This window comes from Coturnix japonica, chromosome 5 (genome assembly GCF_001577835.2).
Source record: "Coturnix japonica isolate 7356 chromosome 5, Coturnix japonica 2.1, whole genome shotgun sequence".
NCBI lineage: Eukaryota > Metazoa > Chordata > Aves > Galliformes > Phasianidae > Coturnix > Coturnix japonica.
In genome coordinates, this window is record NC_029520.1 from 982,927 (window position 1) to 999,428 (window position 16,502).

The 16,502-nt window shown below is 42.8% G+C and overlaps 1 protein-coding gene across 1 annotated transcript; it reads left to right on the forward strand.

The window, feature by feature from the left end:
• Positions 1 to 12,093: 12,093 nt before the first annotated feature.
• LOC107314258 (olfactory receptor 1052-like) lies at positions 12,094 to 14,881 on the forward strand. Its single transcript, XM_015863328.2, has 2 exons — positions 12,094 to 12,311; positions 12,460 to 14,881. The coding sequence occupies exon 2, from the start codon at positions 12,636 to 12,638 to the stop codon at positions 13,605 to 13,607; it is 972 nt and encodes a 323-aa protein (XP_015718814.1). The 5' UTR covers positions 12,094 to 12,311; positions 12,460 to 12,635; the 3' UTR covers positions 13,608 to 14,881.
• Positions 14,882 to 16,502: the final 1,621 nt, after the last annotated feature.

Consider the following 16,502-nt stretch of genomic DNA (forward strand, 5'->3'; position numbering starts at 1 on the left):
TCTTTTGTGGAGTTTTTGTGGTGAGCTTCAGCATTGTTGTCTATCCATCTTGACTGAAAGCCTCAGCACTGGTGAGTCTTAGATGCTCTCTGGCTCTCCTTTTACTCTGTAGTTACAACTATATATTATTGCAAGTGTGCTTTTATATTTATTTAGTTTGTGTGTGTGAGAAGATAAATACGAAGAGGTTGCCTAATGATTGCTTTACAGTGGAGGCAGAAACAGAAGTGTAATGCAAACACTGAGTGTTTTAGTAATATTTTTGCTACTAGGGAAATCTTTTTGCTGTAATAATTTTCATGTCTTTCTCTTATGTAGCTGGCAAACCAAATAGCCCCGAAGCCTCCTAGTTAACAGCAGCATGCAAAATAGATTAGACTGATGATGCCAGAAGCTGAAGTCCCCTAGGACAGGGGTACCAATGACAGCAGCTCAGGCTTTCTCTGCATGTCACTATAGACAGGGCTGCTACCATCCACACTGTGTGTAGCAGGTTCTGCACAGCAAAAGCAGTCCATGAACGTGAGCAGCAGCTAATCAGAACTAAATGTCCCTGACTTAGATTTCTGCTTGAGATGTGTGTTGTGAGATACGCGTTGCCAGTAGAACAAATAGCAGTTAAGTGACTTCAGTGACAGGAAGACAGTAAACCCACCTTAATTCTTTGACTTTAAAAAGAAAAATTCCTGCATCGTTTTGGAAGCAAGTTTAGGCTTCTGTTCTTATGGCCTCATCCCAAGTGGTCACTAAAGCAGTACCTTTATTTACATATGTGTATGTTCTCCATGTGTATGTGGAGAGAAGGAAATATATTCAATCTGGTTTCAAACCCACTGTTGGTTAAAGATGTTTGAGTCTGTGTGCACAAAGCTGTTTCTTGGATTGAATTGCAAGTGAAAGTTGGTAATTAATGGGATTCTGGTGGGGCTGCTGTGCCCAAAGAAAAGGAAGTTTAAATCAATACTGTGCTTTGCTGTACTCAGTCAAATGAAATAAAAATAAAAGGAGACCCTGGGGGCCTATACAGCATTGTTCTGACTGTGCTAGTCAGGATACTTGTGATTGCTCTTCTAGGTCTTAGTGTGTAAAGATATTGAATCTAAAGAGATGTGCCCTGTGTAAGGGCAAGAAGGAAGGCTTTGGTTGCAACAGGGCATCAATATTTGGCACTCTGAGTGTAAGAACCAAAACAGCAGGTGGGGAAATAAAAACACTGAATGAATTAGGAGTAGGTGTACAAGCTTTGATTTGGTTAATCTTCCTGTTAAAAACAAATGTGATTATTGATTTGCCAGGAGCCCAAGGAAAGAGTTAAACAAGAACTTTACTGATTTAAGATTGGGATGCATCATCTTTCTTCAGTGCACCATACAGTTAACTTGAATTAATTAGCTCTAAATAAACTTGTGGGAAAACTCAGTAGCTTGATAGCAGTACCGTTGTTTGGTCAGTGGAACTTGTGTTAGGGTGGGAAATCACCCGAACAGACAGGAAAAAGGATGTTGATCTTAATCCATAGAAAGGGTACCAGTCTGCAAGCTGATACATGATATTTCAGCGTGCAGCATGCTTCATTTTAAAGCAAGCACTCAAACCCAAGTATAACCCAACTGGCCAGTGTCTGCATCTGTATCTACCCATCTGGATTAGCATTTGTTCACGAAAAGCAGAGGTTATTGAGCAAGTGTATGGGAAATTGGTAATCACAGCCTGTTGCTCTTGTCCTGTTCTGCTTTTGCAAGGTATTTTTGCTCTTCTGAGCTGTAATGAAGCACTCTCTTTGGTGGAATGTGAGCATGATGAAGATGCAAACTAGACTTGATTTCCCAGGTTCTGAGTTGTTGTTTGGAGCAGTGAAGATGCTACTGAAGCTGGCAAAGACATTTTATAGCACTTGGGGGGAGAGTAGTAAGTTAAATTTTGCTCTAATTCATGCTCAGAAAACTTCATCCAGATGTCTTGTTATGCTTATTACCAAGGTAGTAAGATTGCAGTATTTCAGGTACAATTCTTCTTTTTGCCTCTGTTACAAAACCTAACTGGACATGGTTTGTTACGACAGGTTGTTTCTTCCAGGTTTCCTCATGATTCATTTGCAAGGGAGGCTGCATTTCTAAGGCATGTGAATTTGCTTGCTGGCTGTTTGAGACCAGCTTTTCCTTGTGTACTGGGCTAAGCTGAAATCAGCTTCCTTCTGATCCCTGCAGTTACAACACTGCAATTGACGTGCTCTTTAATAGCTGATCATATCCTAGCAGTATAGCCTTACAGATGACTATCTAAATGACGACCCTGTGTGCTGGTTCAACAAATACAAGACCACCAGACTGCTACAGTTAGTGGTTAACCTTCATTTCTGTCATTGTCAAGGCAGCTGCTCTCTTCTTTTTCTCCTCAATAGCTAATCATAGAATCATAGAAAAGGAAATCATAGAACCACCAAGGCTGGAAAAGACCTAAAAGATCATCCAGTCCAACTGTTCATCTGTTAACAGTAGCTCCCACTAAACCATAGCTAATGTGCTGGAGAAAGCAGTGTGCTAGTACAAGCAGTCCAAACCAGAGGATACGCACTTGTTAGGAAGACCCCAGGTCTGTGCTTTAGTTTTCAGTTCTTCATTTTGCTATGTGGCTAATAACAGTACAATCTTCCAGAACCTTTATTGCAATATGCCAGCTGGTTCTTAATTGCTTTGCTTTGGTCATTTGTGGCTTTAGCAATTTCAGAAGTGTAATTGTTGTGTAAGTTGCACATTCTGAGAATGACAAATACAACAGCCTAAGGGCAAGCCAAGGATTTCTGTTCTGTTGCAGATGCTGGCAATGGTGCCCATATAGTATTTTCTTTCTTGTTCTGTCTTTTGGCTTCAATGTGGTTCAGCTCCAATAGATAATGCTGTTTCTTTCTTCTCTGGGGTGGAAAAAATAACAAAAACAACCTGAAGTTTTCACATGAAGTTTCTTTTAAAAGTAATTTCTATTCTTGGATACTTTCCTCCCAGTTGTTTGAGATGCATTTTCATCAGGTATATGGTCTTTTGAGAAATGTCATTAGAAATGGATAAAATTATTATGGTTCATAAAGACCTCTAAGATCATCTAGTCTAACCACAACCCATGCCCACTGAGCACATCTATCAGTGTCACTTCTCCATGTTCTTTAGTTCCTCAAACACCTCCAGGGATGGTGACCCCACCACCCCACTGGGCAGCCTGTGCCAGTGCCTCACTGCTCTTTCAGAGAAGTTTGTCCTCATATCCAACCTGAACCTCTCCTGAAGAGATCTGAGGCCGTTACCTCTCAACTCATTTTTTTCCTATTTATGTATAAGGGAGTTTATTTCTCGAAGGCATTATACCACATCTCCAAGTAATTACATATCTTTTGTTTTGTTTAGTAGGCATTATTGTGGGTTTAAAATGTAGGGGCAGGTAACCCTGACTTAATTCAGTAGATTAAATCTGTGCTAACATAGTGGGGGATAAAGTATGCTATGCTGATATAATGAAATAATAAGTAGAAGAACATGAATATCTTTGCATCTTAAGATTGTCTTTCATTTTCTCATGTTTTCCTGTCTCATTCCCATAGATTTATAGACCTGCTAATTTGACATGCTGTCCAATATTCACAACCTGACATCCTTTTGTGTGGGTCTGATGAGAAGGAGGTCTCCACAAATATCGCTGCTTTTAGCCCCAACCTATTCCTTCTACTGGAATTAGAATCATAGAATCATTTGGGTTGGAAGTGACCTTTAAAGCCCATGTAGTCCAACTCCTCTGCAGTGAACAGGGACAATGAAAGCTCAGAGCTTTCATTTACTTAATGTGCACTGGGGTGGTTTCTCAGGTGGGGTTTGTATTTTGGAAACCCTATATCTGCCACTGTTTGCATGCATGGAGTCACAAGCATCTTTTTTAGGGTGCCTTCCATGGGAGTATTGCACAGCTGAGGGCAGAAGGACATCGAGATGGGTGCCTGGAGCAGGACGTGAATGGTGTAGTGAGCTCTATGTAATCAAGGACTGCCAAAATTGCATTGAGGTTCAAGGCATGGTGCCACGACCCGCAGACCCAACCCCTCTGTACTTCATGCTTAAGGTTTATCTTGATGTGAAGCCTGTATTTCTACCCATACTCAGACTGAGGTGTGTCAAATGGGAAATGTAGGAAAAATGGCTTATTTAGATCTCAGAACCCAACCCCAACAGTGCATATTATTAATGGGAGTCTTGGTTCCAGTGGCTTTGAGTCTGGCCCAATGCAGAGGATGTTCAAGGAGCACTGGTTCTTTCTTTTTTTTTTCCACTGTACATGGTTCTTGTTCATGGCCTCCGCTGCAGGTTTGTCCTAAGCTGGGTTTCCCTGGGGGCAAGGGATATTGGTGCAACTAGCATGAAAACTCATAATGAAATGGATCTGTCCTTTCCTAACTTGGGCCTTTGCTGTTAGTTTCCATTCTCCTCTGTGGCCACAGCGCGTAACAGTAATGCTATGAGAAGGAATAGAAGATTATCTTTATTCATCTGATGAGATGAAACTCCCCGAACCTCATCCTCCCCTTGGCTGTTGTGTTTTGCATCTGGGTGCTTCCTGGCCTGTACAGGGATGCTGAATAGACCGAGGGCTGCAGCGGTGGGGTCAGTGGTCTGCTGCTAGAAGAGGATGAACAAGGCAGGGCTGGAACATGGCTTTCAGCCTCAGAGGAATTTAAAGAAGGTAAATCTTCCATTAGAATTGGAATGGTATGGGTTGGAAGGGAACTTTAAGAACATCTAGTTCCTGCGCTGAATTTGCTGTGAATTTATGGAAACGTGAAGCCCAAGCAGCAGTATGTGCTATATGTTGTGGGCTGGGACAAATGATTGACATACTGAATGTGTTTTACAGCACAGGAGAACCAGCTGCAAAGTGAACGGTGTTTTTATGGGAACAAGTCCTTCCCCAGCTTACCTAACCAGGTACCAGCACAGTCATCCAGAGGTCTACTTGGCAGACGGTAATAAAAACACTCGTTTTTCCCCCACTATGACTGTAGCAAATGGCTTTTGGATAAAACTTGAGATATGGTGGATTAAGATGGTGAGCAGAGGGCTTGCAGTTTTAACTGGGTTTTGATTCTATGTCACTTTGTGTGGATGGTTGGACCCCTTCTCAGGTCAATGAGGTGTATAAAGGATATATGTATATCTCAGGCATTAATCATGAGCTTTCAAGGAGCTGTTGTGTAAGATAGTAATGGGATGTACCTCAGTGACAAAATATCCCAGTGGTGCAAAATAAGGTCCATAGAGAACCCTGATTCTTTTCTTTTTACAGCAGTTCAAGGTTATGGGTTCACATGTATTTTTAAATGTCAGGGAGGAGCTTGAATGATCCAGATGGAATTGTATTCACAAATGGTCATCAATTATTTCATATCTATGTGCAAGATGTTGTGTGTGAGATTACACACAAGCCCAAAATAATAATCAGTTCCTTAATAGCTTTTAATAATCAGACAATAGAATAAAACAGGTTTTAGACAAGTACAGAAGAAAAGCAGAAAATCTTTCTTGTTCATCATCTTTATTAATCCCATTATGGTGGGTGCTGGGCAGTCTGATTTAGTTCTTGATCTACTGGCTGGCAGCCCTGCTTGTGGCAGAGGCACTGAAACTTGGTGACCCCTTCCAACCCAAGGCATTTTATGATCCTGTAGAGCACTTCTGCTAAAGGTACGCTCTTGAGTTTGGTGTGACAGAACTGGACCTGAATACAGCTGCAAGCTGCCTGTCAGGGGCTGAGTCAGCAGCAACCTCTCATTCCAAGCTGAGAAGTGGAAGGAGCATTCCTCTTCATGACCTTACTCAAAAATCTGTCAGCCCTGAAGATGCTGTTTTTCCTCTACGCACAGCATCAGGTGTGATCCCAGCCCTGCCTCTGACCTCTACATGGATTTTATTGTTCTTGGTGCAGAGGAAAAATAACTCTCAGTGCATTCTCTGAGAGCTCTGTTGTATAAGTTCCTTGAGGCCGTGACAGTCATTGCTATCCCTGTTAAAAGGCAGGGAGGTAGGAACTGGCATAATTAAGGCCAGCTTGCCATTTCAGTTTTTCTCCCTCATGTGCTGCTGTTATGATAAATCTCTAATTAAAAAATCTCTAAATAATCTCATGCTCTTTCTTTCCTTCTCCCCCTTCTTTTTACTGCTGTTTTGGAGCATTAATTGGTGGGACTTTGAAATACTTGGTTTTACTGTATGAACATACAATAAAGTAACATATAAGTTCAGAATAGGTAATAAGTTTCCATGTGATGAATTGGGATGGCCCAACAGCTATGCAAGAAGAATGGGAATGGCAGAAGAAGCTATGAAATGAAGGTAAAGATAAATCAGTGAAATAAAACAGCTTTCCATCTTTGTGTATTGAAAAAGCTAGTAGGTTTACCTTTCCCCAGGTGGATGCTGCAGGACAGGGTTGAATAGTGAAATAGTCGGTGTGAAAGTACAGCTTCTCCATTGTGTAAGCCACGTTGTTGGCATCATTTCTGCATAACTGTTTTGCTAGTAGAACAGATTGCTCTCCTAAGATAGGTTTTAAATGTCTAGATGCAGACATCTATAGACTACAAACCTGCATATAAGTTAGTTGCGTAGGCAGTCTATAAAGGCACTTCTAGGGCACTACTAGTCCCATTCTCTGTTGTCATTAAGAGATAAGTTAGATAAAAAGTGCCTTGCAAATCCTTGGATTTTATTATTAATATTTATTTATTATTAATAAATGATCAACTTCATAATTGTAGTCACAGCACTTGGAGAAAATGGAAAATTGAATGTGTATTTTAGATTTTAAACCATTTTGGATGATTAACTTGTACTGCACTGAAGGGATGCTTTTCTGAATCCGAATACTGGGAAAAGGTTCAATAATTCCTTCCTTTTCTTATTACAGATTTTTGCAGTGTGTTCTTTTATTTACTCTTTTTATTTCTTTTATTTACCTGGTGACTGTAAACAAACTGGCCGTGGCTTTGCCTTATAAGAAATTTGGCTTGAAGATCTATGAGTCTGGCATAAATCGCGTAGTGGAAATTCCTGAACTTAAAATGAACGTGACCTTCAATAGCTTGTCATTTTCTATCAGAATGCCCTATGGCTTGTTCGGAAACGACACTCGAGGACAGTGTGGTAAGGCTTATTCTTTCGTATTTTTGTGCTTTCAGAAAACTCCGAACAGGTAAATCGTAGCCACAACACAAAGATGAATGGCATTTGATAATGAATCTGTGAGTGAATTCTTTTTGGATGGCATCTTTTGGGATGTCTGTCTTCTTACTGAACTGGTATGCAAGTAGGAAATGCACAGGCAGTGGAACTGATGTCTTGTTCCCTGGGGAAAACACAGGGACAGTGCCTAGATGGAATCAGGAAAGCTAAGGGATAATTAGAGCTGAATTTAGCAAGGAATGAGAAAAAAGATAAGATGGGCTTCTAAGGTATTGCTGGTCAGAAAAGCCTCACTTTTCTCCGGTAATCACCCTTGTTACGTATCTCAAGTCCTTGAACCTCAATGACAGAATTTGATTGCTTAGTGCTCTGATTCCTTAGATCAGATCGGTGAGCCGTTCAGGTAGGGATGGGACCGCGGAGGCGGCGAGCACCGGGGAGCCAGCCGTTCGGAGCCGTCCGTCTGCAGCGGGAGGCTGCCGGGCTCACGCTGCGTTCCGTCCGAGGCCGGCTCGGAGCCGGGTTAACGTGGAGCTGGATATTTCACCCCCTGCCCTTTATTTGTAACTTCAGGAGCACGATCTCGTTCCCATCGGGGAGACATGGCGAGACGGCTCGCACGACCGGAGCGCTGTCGAGGACGGCTGCGTTCTTTTCAAGAGAGGTGGGTGAGGGCACCCGAGCTTCTTGAGCTCTGCCTACGGATGATCGAAGAACTAAGGGAGCCCCGGGGTGCCTCACCCCGGTTGAGGCGCTTGCCGGAGCTCGTATTTGTTTTCTAGGAAGGGCTCGCGGGTGATACGAAGACCGAGGTGACTCTTCACCGAGACGGTGAAGTTTGGGATCTGACGGGGAAGACGCAAGGCAGTAAGTAGGGTTGAAACGGCGGACTCGGAGGGAACCGGCTTCGTCCTCTTGGAGAACCTTGTAGGCGGCATCCCTCTGGTCGGAGCATCGGAAGGGGTTCCGCCGGCGGTTCTCGACCGTCATGCTTTTCTTCCTTTGTTTTCATCAGGGTGCATCCCCAAAAGGAAAAAACAGCAGCAACGGAAGGAGACCTGCATGGGCAAACGAGGAAATTAGGGATCATCTCAAAGAGGAAGAAGAATGTTAAAGACACTTCAGTATCCCCTTTGGGGGGGAAAGGTGATGGCTAACTGAAGTTTGGAGTCTGTTAAAGGCAAAACAGAGGCTAGGGAATTGTGGGTGTGTCGTTATCGGGACCCCCACCTCGTAAGATAGGGGACGGGAGAAGGCGGAGGTGCTAATGGCCTTCTAAGCTTCAGCAGTTGCTGCCTTGACTGTTCTTTGTGAGTATCAGAACAAAGAGTCCTCGAGGAAGGATGGTTTCCGCTCATGTGCAGAGGAGCTTGTCAAAGATCATGTAGGTAAAAAGTACTTCCATCATAGAGGTACTGAGGTTGGGAAAGACCTCAGAGATCGAGTCCAACCGCAGCCTAATACTCTAACAGGATTTAGCAGAGCCTTATGTCAGAGCACCACATCCCAGGACGGTGAGTCAACTACCTCCCCAGGAGTCTATTCCAGCGTTTAACTACCCTTTTGTGTGAAGTAATGTTGGTTAACATCCAGCCTACAGGTACCTCGTGGCAACTGGAGGCCTTTTTCCTTTATCCTGTCATCATTGAGAAGAGACTAGTCCTGCTCTCACGGTAAGCACCTTGGAGATACCTTATTGCTCTCTTCTGGTATCTCCTTGGTGTCCTTTTCTCCAGACCCTAATGGGATGCACCTGTGTGTGTGTTAAGCTGGCAGAGGTGAGTCCCAAAGAGCTTTCTCATGTTGTTTCTGGTCTTTCTTACAGGCAATGTGGATGAGGATGGAAGGATGGCCCAAATCAGCACAGCCTTCAGAGAGGGTGAGAAGGACAGCCCATGTAAGCATAGGCTGGTAGGTCTCACCTTACTTGGTGGCATGGTGTGAGCAAGAAGCAGAGGAGTTGTTCTTAAGGACTTGTCTTGGTGGATTCAGCAAGGGGAAAGGATGCTGGATGGAGCAGGTAAGCTTTGGTGTTGAGTGTCTGGTTAGATGAGAGAATGGTGGTGGTTGTAGTGGGGTGCACTATCACACCTGTAAATAAATGTGTAAGTGCAGGTTGATGGGCTTGTTTGTTCACAGATGGTGCTCGTGTGGTGGTAGAATGGGGCTAATGTTTGCAGAGTGGAAAAGTGGTGATAGTGTTTGAAGGAAAGGAGGGATGATGGAATGGGCTGTTAGAAGACGTTTTGGGGCTGTTGTGTGGGGTTATTTAATATAATAATAATATTTAATAATATAATAATATTTAATTATTATTATTTATTTTTTACAGGTTGAGCATTGCAGCAGAGCATTTGGCAGTGAGGATGAGTGAGCCCTTTCATCTGGCTGTTGCAGTGGTAAGTAGCAAGTAAGTGAGTGTAAGTAAAAGTGGTTTGGCTTAGTAAGTGAGAGTAAGTAAATATGGTTTTCTCCCTTCTAATCTCCCTTCCACACCAATTTGGGTTACCAAGCTGAGAAGTCTTTCTTTCTTTCCCCCCATACCTACAAAATTCATGTCAAACTAAGGGGATTTTGTTTTTTTTTTTAATTGACAAGAGATGTCACAAGAAGAAGAATGCTCATCTGTCTCCAAAGATGATATAGGCTCACAGAAGAACTCACTCTGCAAAGGAGAGATCCTGAAAGAGATCCTCCCTCAGGGGCAGTCAGCCTTTAAATGAGGTTTAAGAGAGGTGGAACCTCCCTGCAGCTGAATCCTCTTCACCTGCGCTCCCAAGCCTGACCTGATCTCTTCTTCCAGGTGCTCTGTGAGTGGTTTGGGCCCTGACTCTGCAGTTCCCTTACAGTCATGCAAATCTTACTGCTTACAGTATAAGCTATTTAGACTGAGACACACTGGCCTTGAGTTGGCAGACAGAACTTACTTCCCCAGGGGAAGCTGAATTGCTTATCCTTCTTGTACAGTGGAATAATGCAAGAATAGTGAAGTTTAGCTTACACGAGGTATTTCATATCACATAGGTAAAGTTACCAATGCGCAGCAGAAAGTAATCAGTTATTGTGGATGTCATGTTCTCTGGCTTCATTGTGAAACAGGTTCCACGTTAATTGGAAGTGTATAAGTGTACACAGCTGCTGAACACTCACCATCTTCTTGATGTATTCTCTTATAAAAATTGATTCTCTCAGCAATGGGAAATAATAATTCTTATTTCTAGGCTGTCATTTTTGTACAACTTCACTCAAACTCAAAACATTACCCTAATGAAGTTAGAAGAATTAAGGGCTACCTCTTTAACTGCTACCTATTTCTTATTCTAGCAGAGACAGATGACAAGAAGCTCAGATCTGTTATATCTGTGAAGGATTATGTTGTGCTTTCTCCCCAGTGTTCCTTCCCTCTCCCTCCTTTTTCTAGGGTTACTAGTGGTCAAATTTTTTCCAGATTTTTTGGCTGCTTTAACCCCAGCAGTAACCCCAACAGGCCAAATTTCTAAACATATGTGTTTTTGTGGGTTCCACTGATTTTCCTGAGCCCCAGAGACATACGGTATTCCTAAGGCATCCTTCCCCATTCCTTTGTCTTAGTAAAGCAACACAATTTGCCATAAATAGGGCTGCTGAGGACTGTGAGCAGCTGTGGGAGACGAGACCTCTGTCTGCCTATTATTAGAGGACTCCCATGAGGACACTGTAATTATGTCCTTTGTGTTCGATCTGAAAAATATTAGCCAAAGAAGACTCAGTTGTTTGTTCAGTACCTAAAAGCCCAAGGAGCGAATGTTTGCAGTAGCAGGTCCTGACATTTCCTTTGGTCGCACGTCTTCTCTAAGGAGAAACTACAGAGCGCAGATGTCACTCAGACAAGAAGTCGTGAAGGAGCCTGGAGCACCCAGCTGAAAGCTAGAAGGCACCTCTCTATGGGCAGACATAGGTTGTGATGGCATCCTTCAGAGGGAGATCCAGACTTGTGCAGTGCTGGAGTCTCTGGAAGTTCAGGACTGGCAAAAGAAGTGTGGCTGAGCCTTAAAATCCAGGTACGTCCTTGTCAGTTCTAGCACTGACCCGTCATACAGACTTTGACAGGTCCCCTGCTCTGAGTGTTTGACAAGCACAACCCAACAGCCTCCTCTAAAGAAGGCAGAAAGACTGGGTAAAACAATACTGTTCTTTGTATTTCACACCCAGAGACCTCAAAACATTAATTATTTATAATTATTAAATTAAATACTTAAAATAATAAAAAAATAAACATAATAAATTAATAAATGAAATAATAACAATCAAATTAATTATTTATAATTATTTATGTATTTTGTGTGAGTAGCTTCTGAACAAAATATGGGTTCATGAGATGGATGACCATCACGTGTCCTCCTCTACAAAGCAGCTCTGGATTTGCATCAGTTTAGTCACAAAAGGGACCCAAACCTGCCATCTCCCACAATCCGTGTTAATATTTGAAATAGTTGGGTAGTCTGGCTGTGTCATGGTTTAATAATTTTGTAATTTTGCTATCAGTATTCCACATCATAACATCATATAAAGCATGAATAATTTTACTGAATCTGCAACTTACAGAAGAAGTCTACATCTCCCAGAGAACAACACGGTCAGAGGTGGGTCACGGGACCTGGACACTATATTATCTCTGTCGCAGGCTAGACTGAGGTCTTTTCGAGTTCTGGCGTTCAGGGGAGTGTGTGGGAGCCTTCACCATTTCACCTAGATTCACAGTAGGCCATAGGTTTCGGGACTCATTTCTCTCTCCTATATTGCTTGATTCGTTAGCTCAGTTTTCAATTATATTGTACTATATTGTGTTATCCTGTATTTTGATGTAGTATTTAGTAAATAAGTGTGCCTCCTTAGATCGTTGCTGCTGTTTTCTTTTCCTAATTAACTTTTTCCTTTCGGCCTAGGGCCCTTGCAGGGCCCACGGTCCCCTGTCACGCAGGGGACGCAGGTGGATTTTCGTTTAAACCGTGACAGGCTGCCTCTCCTAGTGATTGACAAGGAATGGATGAATAGGCCAAAGAGAGAGCTTCTGATTTAGCTTAGATGCTTCCCTTCTAGACAAAATATACTCTGGTGAGTTTAATTCTTTCCTGGTGAATAGATAACAAGAAATGCTTAGCTGAAAAGACAAAAGCAATTGCAGAACTCATTCAGCATTTAACACACTGTTGATATCTGCATGTCAAACAAAAGATATTTATTAGGAGCTGTGTTGTTGCAGATGCACACTGCTGCCCCCAGAGAAAGATCACTGGGCACGTCACTGTTATCATCCTCCTTGAGCATGGTCTGATTGGTGAAAATATTATCAGCAGTTTTGAGGATGTTCTAAGGAATCACAGCTGGACAAAAGGGAAGCAAGATCCAGGTACACAATCTCAGCTTCTGTGCTTCTCAATGGTGGGACTACTCACGAGCAACTTTTCTTCCTCTCTTAGATTTATGGTCATCACACACATCATCTCAGCAGGTGCCACAAAGGTGAGGATGACAGTAATCAATCACACTACAGTCACCTACTTTGTCCTCTTGGGACTGACAGATCGCCCAGAATTACAGCCTCCTCTCCTTGTGATAATTCTGCTTATCTATGTCATCACACTTGTAGGCAACCTCAGCATGATTGGCTTGATCACGATTGACTTCCAGCTGCAAACGCCCATGTATTTCTTCCTCATTAACTTGTCCATCGTGGATCTCTGTTATTCTTCTGTTTTTATTCCAAGGATGCTCGTAAACTTCTTAGTGGAGAATAAGACTATTTCTTACTCAGGATGCCTCGCCCAGCATTTTTCATTTGTTGTGTTTGTGACCACAGAAGGATTTTTGCTGGCTGCAATGGCTTACGACCGCTATGTTGCTATATGTAGCCCACTGCTTTATACCACTTTTATGGCCAGGAGAGTCTGTGTTTGCCTGGTAGTTGGGTCATATTTAGGGGGACTCTGTAACTCACTGGTACATACTTGTGGCTTACTGAAATTGTCCTTCTGTGGCCCTAATACCATCAATCACTTTTTCTGTGACACAAACCCGCTGCTACAACTCAGTTGCTCTGACAACCATCTCAATGAGCTGGTGCTTGTGACCTTCTCGGGGATCATAGCTATGTCAACACTTCTCTTCATCATCATCTCCTACCTCTGCATCCTCTCCTCTGTTTTGAGCATGGGCTCTGCAAACAGGTACAAAGCTTTCTCCACCCGTGCCTCCCATCTGACAGCAGTAACACTTTTCTATGGGCCCGTGAGTTTGAGCCACATCCAACCCAGTTCGAGATACTCACAGGAACAGGAGAAAATCTCTGCAGTATTTTACACCCTGTTTATTCCTATGCTGAATCCTCTGATATACAGCCTTCAGAACTAGGAGATGAAAAATGCTCTTAGAAGGTGGATGGAGAGGAAAAAATGCTGTCCATCAGCTTGCTTGTCAGGATAATAACCAGTTCCCTAGGAGGTTTGTTAAGAGACGGAGATACCAGTTTGGTACTAAGTACGAACACTTATGAATCAAGTGTAACTGAGAAAAATAGAGAAGGGGTGCTAGGACTAACAGTAGGAAAAACAATCTTCTCATCTTTGTTTATTTGTTTGGGTTGATGATGACGATTGCATTCCTTCATCTTTCTGACACATTTCTATCTACCTAGAGGAGAAGATGAAAATTGTCTCTTTCTACTGTTTGGTTCTGTAATGTATCTATCTCCACATTTTTGTTGGGATCATCAAGGAAAATATTGTAATTCTTTACTTCAAGTTCAGGGACTCATAAGCTCACATGCATGCCTGCAGTGTTAGCTTTCAGTGTTGAATCCCGCTTGACTTGTTTTTATTGCTCCTGAATCTTTGGTTCTTTTTCAGTGGCACAGCAATATCAGATGAGGTTCAGCTCCCGGGAAGAAGCCCAAGATGCCTTTGGACTAGCATTATCTACATAGAAAATCCTTTAAGGTCTCAGCTTAACCATGCACTGTTTCTTGGCAAATTATAGAGAAAAAAAAACTAAACTCTTTTTAATGCACCCCAGAATGCCACTGGTCTTTTTGGCCATGAGGGCACATTGCTGGTTCATACCCAAACTGTCGTCCACCAGGACACCCAGGTCCCTCTCTGTAGAGCTTCTCTCCAGCAGGTCATCCCCCCCAAATTACCTGACATCATCACACATGAAGGAGAAAAGAAACATACAACTGGAAAAGGCTTTTATGTCCTTTCAGTCACTACCCATTATAAACAGATTAATGTGTTTGTTTGGCTGATTTTTGCATGAAAACACTTGAACAAATGTCCCAGAGCAACTCAGCTGGAGTTCTTCATTCATGGAGTTGTCATTTGTCCCGAAAATAGAAACAAACCATGGTAAAAAGAGTTCACATTTCCTTTTCAGGAGGGACTAAAATGGTGTTTAAAATTTGGCTTTGTATGCATGTACTTTTTGTGCAAAAATGGTATTTCACACAACTAAAGAGCTTCACAGACATAGCTAAAAACATAGTGTGATGGAGAAAGTCTCAGTCATACCCTGAAGTGATCCTTCCGCATCCAGGGAGAAGAATCTTGCCCGTGTCATCTGCCAAAGTCACTAGCAAATCATAGGAATTGGTGAGCATTGGTCTCAGTCCACCTGTTCCTTATGGAACTCCTGGGAGTCCATGGTTGCTCCATAGCTGTGTGTGTGCCCATGGGGATGCCATCGGGTGGGCTGGGTTTTACCTGCATGTCATCTTCTCAAGAACACCGAGAGAGATTAGAGCTGGCAGTGCAGTTTCTTTTCAGTCCTCAGTGCTGCTGCGACTTTCTCAAATGAACCTTGACCCCACAGCTCTCTGATGACACAACAGCACAGCAAGGTAGATAAAGCCCCAGAAGGTGGGAGACTGCAAAGCATCAAATGACGTTACAAGACAGGGAAACATAATTGAGTTATATGTATTATCCTACAAAAGCTATTGTGAGATGATAAAAGTCCATCTGAATCCTTCATGCTGGATAAAACAGATCCAGACTACCTAACAAGTTATAGCACAATTATTCTTCACTATAAAAGCAATGGCATCCTGCCATATAGAATACTGAACTTGCATTAATTTTACATTTTTGCTAATATAGCTATTAAAAACGAATGAATAAGCAATCAAAGGAATAGAGGTGTCCTCATCATCATCTTATGCTGTGATTTTATGAAAAATCCTAGGCTCTCTATTCAGTTAATCAGTATCATATCCAAGCACAGAATCAATTTGACTAATGTTCCAGCCTGGAGAAGAGAAGGCTCTGGGATGGCGTGAGAGTGGCCTGTCAGTACCCTAAGGGGGCTGTAACAAATAAGGGGAAACAATTTTGCCAACTGGAGACCCACTGCAGGTGCATATTAGCAAGTTCAGAGTTGTTGTGCTTTCATCTAATTCAGGAATTTTGCTAAAAGACTTGTGGGTGCAGTGGGTAGTGCAGATAAATAGCTATCAGAGCAGGTAGTACAGTAGATACCTGCCTCGTGCTCTTCCCTGGAAACACACAGAGGTGCAGCTAAATCACAAGAGTAGAGTTAACTCGAGTTATTCAAGTGCCTAAAGATGAGTACAAGGGGAACAACCAAAACAAGTAAATAATCAACTCCTGGGGCATGCGAATGCCAACTAATTCATTTATATTTTTATACTTAATTGACTGTGCTCTCAGGCTAAATAAGAGTGTCGGTATTCAGTTTACGAAGTGGAAAGCTGTAGAATGTCTTTAACCAAAGAGTGGCTCTGTAGACAGAAAGCAGCCAAATCTACTTCTATCCAAAAAAGATTATATCACAGAATCACACAGAATTACCTGGGTTGGAAGGGACCTCAAGGATCATGTAGTTCCAACCCCCCTGCCTAGCAGGGCCACCAAACATACACCTTTACTAGATCGGGTTGCCCATTGCCCCGTCCAACCTGGCCTTGAACACCTCCAAGGACGGGGCATCCACAACCTCACTGGGCAGCCTGTTCCAGGACCTAACCACTCTTCTAGTAAAGAACTTTCCCTAACATCCAACCTAAATCTTCCCTCTTTTAACTTAAAACCATTTCCCCTAGTCCTGCTATTATCAGCCTTTTGAAGAGTTTACCCCCTCCTGGGAGTAAGTTCCCTTCAGGTACTGAAGGCTGCAATGAGGTCACCTCGCAACCTTCTCTTCTCCAGGCTGAACAAACCCACTCCCTCAGCCTGTCCTCATAGGGGAGGTGCTCCAGCCCCCTGATCATCTTCATGGCCCTCCTCTGGACAC